This window comes from Monomorium pharaonis, chromosome 6 (assembly GCF_013373865.1).
Source record: "Monomorium pharaonis isolate MP-MQ-018 chromosome 6, ASM1337386v2, whole genome shotgun sequence".
In the NCBI taxonomy this organism is placed as follows: domain Eukaryota; kingdom Metazoa; phylum Arthropoda; class Insecta; order Hymenoptera; family Formicidae; genus Monomorium; species Monomorium pharaonis.
The window spans coordinates 2,457,891-2,467,776 of NC_050472.1; the positions used below are offsets into that span (position 1 = coordinate 2,457,891).

General features: G+C 42.6%; 1 protein-coding gene across 5 annotated transcripts in view; it reads right to left on the reverse strand.

Moving 5' to 3' along the window:
* Positions 1-9,886, reverse strand: part of LOC105832399 (fasciclin-1) — a 231,126-nt gene that overhangs the window by 52,116 nt on the left and 169,124 nt on the right. For all 5 annotated transcript variants that reach the window (XM_028190600.2, XM_028190599.2, XM_028190601.2 and 2 more), the window contains exons 3-5: positions 9,690-9,883; positions 1,190-1,320; positions 24-120 (exon numbers count right to left, since the gene is read on the reverse strand). In XM_028190600.2, the coding sequence (XP_028046401.2) occupies positions 24-120; positions 1,190-1,320; positions 9,690-9,883 (422 nt within the window). The remainder of the gene's footprint in view (positions 1-23; positions 121-1,189; positions 1,321-9,689; positions 9,884-9,886) is intronic.

Below are 9,886 nucleotides of genomic sequence, written 5' to 3' on the forward strand. Positions count from 1 at the left end.
CGAAGGCCGCTAAAGCTGCTTACCTTGAAACCCTCATCAACGGGGATGAAAAAGGTATAACGACCCTCGGCCTTGAAGATATGTTCCTTCTGCTCGATGATGATCCGCTGTCGGAAGGTACTAGAAAGGGGAAAAAAGGGTTAATTACGAAGACGTGGTGTACGAGACGCGCCGACGTTAATATAAGACAAACGAGAAAAGTTTATGCATTTATTTACGATATTTAAATACGCCACAAGTTTTTGTATTTATATTTAAATTAGGGAGGGGAAAGACTGCGCGTTAATTGATGAGCCAGCGTAATAATACTTTAGAATAGTACGCAGAATCACTCGAAAGAAAGAAGATAATTAATATAAGATATTTAGAATTTATATTAATGGCAACGTATCTTTTGCAAAGTCAAGTACATTCGAAGTCTGATAATAATAATAAACCTAGATAATTTAACAAAGCTGTGGTAAAACAATTTCAATCTCAAATTTGTGATTAATATTTTATTATTTGGTTAATATCAACTAGTAATTATTGTAACTGAAAAACAAATTTTTCTCATATTTAATAGAAATTTAAAATTTCTCATAATTAATAAATCTCATAAATAAATTATTAGAAAGTAATAAAATACAAATTTTTAGAAACTTGCGAAATAATATTGAAATAAATATACGTTTAATAATAAATTGTTTTTTAGTGTACGTACCAAACGGTTGGTTACTATTGATTATTGATTATTGTTTGGTATAATATATACTGAATGTTAGGTAATACGCGAAATAAAATTTTACAGCTATTATTACTTTTTTTTTCTCGGTGTACTCGTGATATTGAAAAAGTCTTGAAATTCTCGAATTCAAGAATTTAATAACAAATAGCAATAACTGTCGAAATATCCAAGAAAATTGCCGAATTTCGAGGGACTCAACAAATAGCAATAACTACCCATAAAATCTAAGAATAGTCAAGGATATCTCTTAAAAGTTACGCTCGGAGAACGCGAAATACGCGCAGGGATGGATTATCGCTTTGAGATTCGAGGGTGTGAAAAGCCCTCTTCCCTTCTTTTTCCGGGTGCAATAAATGTCCTCGTTACTCTTTTATATCTGTTGCCAGACACTCCCACCGAAAACGATCGCCGTGTAAATAGCGAGTCTCTCGAACCCGCTGATTTACCGAACAGTCTACTTACCGCACGCGATGGTCGCCCAAATTGAGATTCTCACTCTGGTTCAGAAATTGAAATGCGTTGGGATTGTAGATCGGCGATTCCGCCGAATTAGATCGCACCGGCTCCAGCACCTCGTTTATGATGTGCAGGACCTAAAGTCACATAAAAGTGTCGATTGTTATTCAAGAATGCCATCAACCTTGCAGAATATTAAAATAATTGCTTCGTAATTCTAATCGAAATAAAAAATAATAACAAATATATCCGCGTTATAAAAAGAATGAGAAGACTTTTGAGAATGTATTGTAAAGCTACATTTATAATAAAGATTTTCCTCCGGAAATTACGTAATTGGCAGGTATAGGGATGTTGAACTAAGCAACTCCGGGATTAAGGTTTAGAGTCCCTAATTCTGACTTGCAAGGACCAAGTTAATCTTGCCAAGTCGAACGGATCCATGAATCCGGCCGCGGTGGAGAAGATGAAGTGAGATAAACCGACGTCAAGCTCGTCGCGCGGAAGATACGAAGAGAGACACGAAGATAAACCTCCGAAGTGGAGGAAACGGAAGCGAATAAACGTAGAACAGGAGATAGAGAGAGAGATAGAGAGAGAGAGAGAGAGAGGCTGCACGTCGCGAGTATTTATCCTGCGGCGACGAACCCTGGCTATATTGGGTCTGTCAGAAACAACTGACGCGCGCTTTAATAGTGAACTCATGAAGGAGAGAAAAACATATTTATTCACGTGTGTGTCTAGGTAATGCACTATGAAATTCCCCTCGGCAAGACAGCCTTCCGTTCGAAAACAATATTTCGAAATAACGTTTCTTCAGTTTGACGTAGTAAATCGCGCAGTTAGAAACTCCTCTGCTCATTTCCGTCAATCTATATTAATTTTAATCTCGGTTTAACTTGCTCTCTACCTTTTCCCAGTTCTTAATCGGGGAGATCGTGCATGTTGCCTGTATCGCGTTTTTAAATATAGAAAATGTACCGCACGAGATCTGCTGTCGAAGAGAAATATCGTCAAACAGAGTGCAATAGGTTTTTTTCTCTCGCACCCTTCCCTTCCCTCTCGCCGCGTACGTGCTATTTCACGAAAGAGTAGAGTCGCTGGAAAGTGATAAGATGTAGAAACTGTTACCCCCTTTGCGCATCCCCATCGGGAGCATGGAAGGCACCATCATTTACTATCTCGAAAGGGAAAAAGTTCACGACTAAAACGTTGCCGCCGCTATTTATTCGCTCTCACCCGCGATCGTCCTCACTCCCTTATCTCGCGAGGGATATCCCGTTTCTATAGCTGCGTTTGGCTTCCTCTGTCGGGAAAGAAAAGGGGAACGGGGTAGCAACAAGGGCGTTGAGGGAAGCATAAGCGTCGAAGTTGCTGCGTCCCCGGAGATTCTGCCTGTAGAATATTAAGTCGTAGTTATCTCGCGTTCTGTATTGATAGAAACGTCCGCTCGCCAGGATTTTATTTAATATCCACAAGCTTAATCTCCACGCTGTTATGGCTCTGCTACAACATCTTTAATAAATATAATTAAATTCAAGAGCGAGAGAAAGTTGAGAGAGAGAGAGAGAGGGTGGGGAGGGGAGGGGAGTGAAAGAGCGAGAAGAGAGGAAAGCGAAGAAACTAATTGAAACCCGGAGAAACTATTAATAAGCGACGTTGATAACAGAATTGAGTTAACATAATAATTTCATCAGAAACTGTTTTCTGACTTATACTTCCGTAGCTACTGTTGAATTATTGTAGCGAATTATTACGGATACACGGTATCGCCGTCGAATTTATATATTTTGAATTTGCGAGGTATTATAAAGTGCATTATGAAGTATTCCCCCGAATGAAATTCCGTGTTTGAAATTTTTGAAGATCCGGGAACACCTAGATTCGACGCGGGCGTTCATGGAGTAGATAATTAAATATCCGCACGATCCATCGTGGCCGCGCCGACAGTTTTAATACGAAACATCCATCACGGTGTCCGTAAAGATGAAGGGTTGAGAGGGAAGGGGGGAGAAGAGGGAGACTAAGAGGGGGAGAAAGAAGAGCCGGTCGCGCGGTCGTACGGAAAGTTGGCGCCTATGAGCTCTCTGCGAGGGGAGAGAAAGCGCGGGCAACGTGGAAGATCGTATGATAAGAGGAGAAAAAGGAAGACGGCGAAGGAGCGTGTCCCATTTATCCAGCGTAGTCGCAGAAAAAGACAGCGACGGGACGAGGACAGAGACGGGGACGGAGAGACGGTTGGCGGGGTGTGGCGGTTGGCTAGAAATGAATCGTTTTACTCACCGAGAATGAGAGAGGAAAGCGAAGTTTGTGTGTTCCTTACGGGATAAGACGGGCCGAGCCAGGACGCCCATTTATCTTGCTCGCGGTCGCGAGTCATCGGGGGACAGGGGGTGAGAGAGAGAGAGAGAGAGAGAGAGAGAGAAAAGGAGATCGAACCAGCGCGGGGCGAATTCTTAATTTCTCGCGCGGTTACTCGCTTCGTGGGTCCGATTTTTCGCGTAACGTCGGGAGCACGTTAGAAGTCGAGAATCGCCGAGAGTGAGTTCACGTAAGCTCTTAAAAAAACTCCACTTCGAAATTCGAAAAGAGAAAAAGTCGCGAGACTTCCGTGGTCGCGGTAGAGGACCGCGATGCATCGATCTTTCTCTCTCTGCCGAGTTCATCGTTCGATCATATTAATTTCGCCCGGGCTTCTTTGTTGCCGTCTAATTTTGCGGCGAGTGGAAAGTGCGGCGACCAAGCGGGGGTCGGCCTACCGCGGAGTATCGTAAAGTTAACGCTAATTAAACTTTACCGATAGTTGCGCCGAGCCATTCGCGACCTCTCCGGAGCGCCTTCTTAATCAGCCCGGCTACCCATATTCGCGGTCGGGGATGGTACACGCGGGTACGAGTTATCATCTCGATACACACAGCAGCCCGTTCATTTCTCCTGGGCACCCCCCGCCGCGAGATAATCACGATCTGCGCGCGGTTAACGATGAATTATCGTACGCAGTTACCTTTACGATAAACTCGCGTGGATATGGTCTTCGAAGCGGAGATTAAAATCGATTCGACCCCCCCGTTGGGGAATTCCAATGAAAAACCATCGACGCGAATCCATTAAAATGCTACTGACGCGTTATCGTATTCGCGTATCTTAATTATCCCCCTCTGTTATTAGAATCTTTTGCGCGATTATCATTTAAACGTGTAAGAACAAATTTTCCGGGTCATTTAACATCTGGCGCTTGTCACATTTTTCGGAGGGAGCAGCCCTTTCATGAAGTACTTAACGTTTTGCGTAAATTTAGAAAATAACGGGCCACGTCTCCGGTTAAAACCTTCCTGCTTTTCAATTAGCGCGAGAGAGGGGAACGAGAGAAGAACGGCAGGAACGTTTAAGTTTGCAGTTGACGTACGTTAATAATTTTATACGCGCGGCGAGTCGTGGCTATTAAGTAATCAAATGCATTCTTTCCGCATGAATATTCAAGCCAAGGAAAGAGCGCGGAGGGTAATTCCATGCAAAGCGGAGAATTCCGAATTATGTAGTTCTTCGTGCGACGTCGAGTCATATCGTCGGTATAGAAATCGCGCTAATTTTCATCCGTCGCGCTCCCGGTTCCTTAAGAGAAACACCGCCGTACTTTTCCATCGTTCAGTTATCATCGAAATTTATTCGGGGGGAAAAAAAATGTGACGAGGGAGAAGTCGCGACTGCCTCTCGACTTGCAAATGTTATCTTTAATGGAAATTAGTGCAAACGGCTGAGATGTGCACTTATAAATTTGCGACGCAAGGGCGCAGATCTATGAATCGAAATTGAATGTTATATTAATCTTTAAAACATGAGATCTCCCGTTTATCGAATTCCGGGTCGGGAGTCGTTAATGTACGTCGATGGATGATCGAGCGGAGAAATTGCGAACGGAAATTGGATTATCTCCTTTAAGGTCACTCCGAGATTCATTGAATCGAGCAGGGACGAAGGGAGAGATAAAGAGAGATGAACGTACGGTCGGCTCTCGTACAAAGCGACGCGATTTTTGTGTTACATCCCTCTCCCCCGGCAACTTTTATTTTCTTGCCGCCTCTCCTCGTTCTCTTCACTCTTTACTTTCCACGATGAATGACCCTTTCTTCCACCCTTTTTCTTGGTGTCTTTGGAGCACTTTGCCTCCTTGTTTTCAGTGAGGCTCCTCGGCCGCAACATTTACCTCGAATGTATTTTTAACAGGCACTGATCTTACTTTTATTCTTAACTCGCGTGATGGATACAGGTGGTTGTCAAATTTACTTATTCTCGAACCTGCTTTAAATATTCAAGGCTAATCAGATTAAGATTAGATGCTAATTTTTCCATCAATTTTAAGAGAAATCGATTTTACGATTACATTTATTGCCTCATTCCTCGTTCATTATTCCAGGCAAACAACTCTCTCCACCCTAAGTCTCTGTCACGGTGGAATTTCTCTTGCCTAAAATATGCCTTGCTCGAGCTTTAAGGTTACCTTCATTATTTTAAAACGTACTTTTATGTCCTCGCTATTGATTCGCGGTTTACAAGCGCATTTCTCCTCTCGACGGCAACATGAACTTCCCAACCGAGGGACTGGCATCTTTATTTCCCCGCAAAGTCCGATACGAAACACTGCCGCTAACCCTGTACTCTCGCGGCCCCACCCCGCCGTCCGCGAAAAACTTCATCCCTTTCTCGCAACTATTCCACCGAGCGTCCGCCTCTCGCGGTGGCTGATTTTCAATTCTCTTCTCTCCGCGGACAAACTGCTTGCACCACTGGCTTCTTGGCTCAAGCACCTCCCGGGCGTCTCTCTCTCTCTCTCTCTCTCTCTCTCTCTCTCTCTCTCTTCCCTCCTCTCTTTCTCTCTCGCGGCAACCCTTCCCGTCATTCCACCTCGGTATTTTTCCCCTCCATTAACCGTAACTCTTTAGGCGATCCTGCCGGCGTCGGTGTAGTTATTCGGACTGGAATTTCTTTAGATTGTTAGAAAACAGGAACGAGAGGCGCTCGGGGTGGCTGCGTTCCAGGGACGTATAATGAGATCAAAACCCACACCGTCTTTTGAGATTAAAAACATCACCACTTCTCTCTCTCTCTCTTTCCTCTTGTCTCCTTCTCTTTCGTTTCCCGCCCTTCGTGCGATGCAGTGCACTTCTTTCCCCCTTGCAGCACGACAAACTTGATTAAAATTCGACGTTCGTTGTTGCGATCAAAATTTATATTTTATTAGATTGCGGACGCGAATTATAGAACAAGGTAAGAGGCGAAACAATTTTTGCAGCTGCCTAGGAGAGAGGATTCGGTAACGAGATTCGTGCCGAGACTGCGAGCTGATTTCTATGCTTACAAGAAACTGAATACCATTTGATCGACAGGAAGTAATATATATTGTATCTTCCGGGGACAGGTCGAGGGGTCGACAACAAATCTGCGAATATATTCCTAAATTGGATCGGAACCTCTCGAATTCCTCTCGTTCTTACGAGCAGGCTGACGTAATAAAACCGGCCATAACTCCATGGCTGGAGAGTCTCCTCCTTCTCACGTTCTCCCCTTTTATCTCGACTTCCTGCGCGTCGGTCAGGAAATCGAAGCTCGGGAAAGGATTTCTTAAGACGTCGTAAAATCCATATTTCGGAAAAATGGCGTGATAAGACAACTGCGAGAGAAAGATCGCGCGTGCAACAATATCTCGCTATATGAATTGAAATTAAATCTTTCGAACATCCAAGCGTCGTTCTATGTGAACGATAATGAGATAATGTTGAAAAATCGATAAAAGCATGCGGGCCACGTTTTCGCCGATGAAACATTAATCCGGTGCATAAGGGATCGGGCTAAATTAACCATAAGTTATTTACAGCGGAGACTTAAAATGCGCGTCGGCCCGTACTATATTTTTAATCCGGTGTATCGTAAATACGATGTCCATAATCATAAAGTGCCGGGACGGACAGTTACGGGAGAGCCATTCGCTGGAATTGCAACGCGTTGCAACCTATCGACGTACGAAGAACGTTTGCGCGAAACTCGCAAGGAGAATATATAGCAGCGACGACTGTGCACTGTCGAAATTTGTCGAGTTCAAATTTGACTCGACGTGTAATTCCTCGGCGAATCTCGGTAAAAAGCGTCTCACGGTAAAGGAGATAAAGTATTCCGTGACGGAATACCTCTCTCTGTAAAACTCGAAACTCCTCCTGCTCCGATCTGAGACACAGCGGATAATGGAATACGTATGTCTATTGGATACACGTAAGGGGACAATGCGCATAAATCTATTCTCGAGTTGATAGATATGCAACGCGAGCTCGTGAGCGCGAGCACCAAGTGAAAACGGATCGCTGACCCGTTCCTATTGTCGAGACATTTCCTATTATAGTCACATACACGGAAAAGGAGTTCGCAACACTTTTGTGTTTCCACGGATCTACAGAATAAAAATGTACATAATTTTTCTATAAAATTAGGTATTGACAGAAGTCACAGCTGCGGAAAAATATAATAACTGTATAGGATATTGATACAATGGCAGATTTGAGTTTTTCTTTCTATAAAATTGTTCGTAATTGATGGAATCTCGAAAAAAAAAAGTATATTAAAATTATAAAAATGGTAATAACAGCAATTTCGGAAACTAAATATTAAACGAGATTAGAAAAATACTTTTCGATAATAAATTTATATAATTTTTTCTTTTTTTTTCGCTCTTTCTATCTCTTTTTTTAAATAATTTAAAGTCTTATTCATTGTAGTTTTGAAGTTGTAATTATCGCGGTTATCGATTTCAATTATTTCACTTTCGTCTAACTCTATCAATCAATCATGCATTATTAAATCATCGTACAATTAATAATTACGAATGATTAATGTAAGTTATTGCAACGTATCGTCGCCATCCGGTGGTTAATTGGCACACTCGCAATTATTAATGATAATGTTACAATCAATCATTATCACTAATTCTCACGGAATGTACAACACGGAAATTATAGTTTTTACATCAAATTCGCGACACACAATAATTCAACTCCTCGTCACAGTTGTCCTTGTCATGATATTTGCATGTAATAAATACATTAATAAAGTAATTTCAGCTGTATTGAATTTAAATTAAATCTGATGATACATTATAATTATCTGGTTCGAAATTAAATCAAATATATATTACATTTCTGCAGTTCTCGCTTATTCTCTGAAAATAATTGGTTGCAGAAACGTTTTGGATTCTCTTTTTTTAAATTTAAAATGCATACACGATTTCTTTTAGATAGAAAAAGAACGGTAGTTTTCGACTTAGTTTGAACTCATACCTATTTAAAAATGGGGAGGGGGGAGGGAGAATAAGATGCGGGATTTATAGACCGATATTTTCATACGCTAGTAACGAGCAGGTAGTAGCCGAGGCAATGGAACTTGCGGGTTAAGTGGATGAGAAAAGTTTTCCCCTAATATTACCGGGAGGCAAGAGAGAGATTGATCTGCAGACGAGCTCGTCGAAGGGATTAGTCGTAGCTCCGGCTAGTCCCGTGCGATTTTCATCAGGTGATGGTACTTTAACTATAGATTAAAGGATTCGTCTGGCAACCTGAAATGAGATCCGCCTTCCCTGCGAGACCGAAAACTCAAATCAGGCCAGGAGATACGTTGAAAAGGGGGATACGGCTATTGACGACGAATTTACGGGTATTTGAAAAAGATTCCGGCTTGATAGAGTCCCCGCGAAACCTTCAATGAATCCACTCGGCTGCATTTGCGCAAAACACACCACACGATATACCCAACTTCCATCGGTTATCCTTTCAAGGTACGGATTTATGTGAGATTCTAAAGAATCGTATGGCATGCCAATTTCCAATTTCTAAATTAATTCCGAAGGGGAAATTATACTTTCCTGAATAAGCTCACATTTATGTAAGCTCGCTGCAGTTCACGCTCGACGTTCAATTGAAAGACGAGACACGGGTCCGCCCGTAATTCTCTCGAATAGCTTACAGTTCAACGCGCTGATTATTATAAATCGGACCGTTAACACACTGGGTTTAATTTGCAAGGAACCGTGAGAGCGTCGGACGTTCCATCGATAACCGAGTTGATGACTCTCGCGAGAGAGAGTGCGAATGCCAGGAAGCGCCGTTCGACATTATCGAGGCCCGCGATATCCATCAGCCTAATGGTCTCGCGGCTAAGGTGAGCGTGTAAAGCTCATTAAAAGCTCGTTAGAAAGCCGCCACCGACACGCCAGGACGGTCGAAGTAGCTGTTGGGAAATCGGTCAGAAAAGTGGAAGGCCAAGCGTCAGAGAAATAAAAACGATTGAGATAAACTCGCAATTTACCGATTCCGTCGCGAAACAAGTCTACTTGTACTTCTTGTGCAACGGCGGCAGTCGTTGCTTTTCAATCTTTACTTACAGTGTTACGTTTACATAACTTTTTTAAGATTCACTAGCATTTTACAAGTAAATTATAAGTAACATAACAAAATCGAAATAATACCTGAATCATGGTATCGCCATTGACTTTCAGCTTTGATTGGAAATTGCTCTGTTCCAAGAGGATCATTGCGTTGTTGATGTACACGTTCCAGCTGCCGTATCTGCCTGGTCTCCTAGTAATCCACAGGGGCGGATTGCCCTCCAACTCGGAGGATATCGAATCCCTCAATTCCTCGATCGTCAAAGGCCGATTTGCTG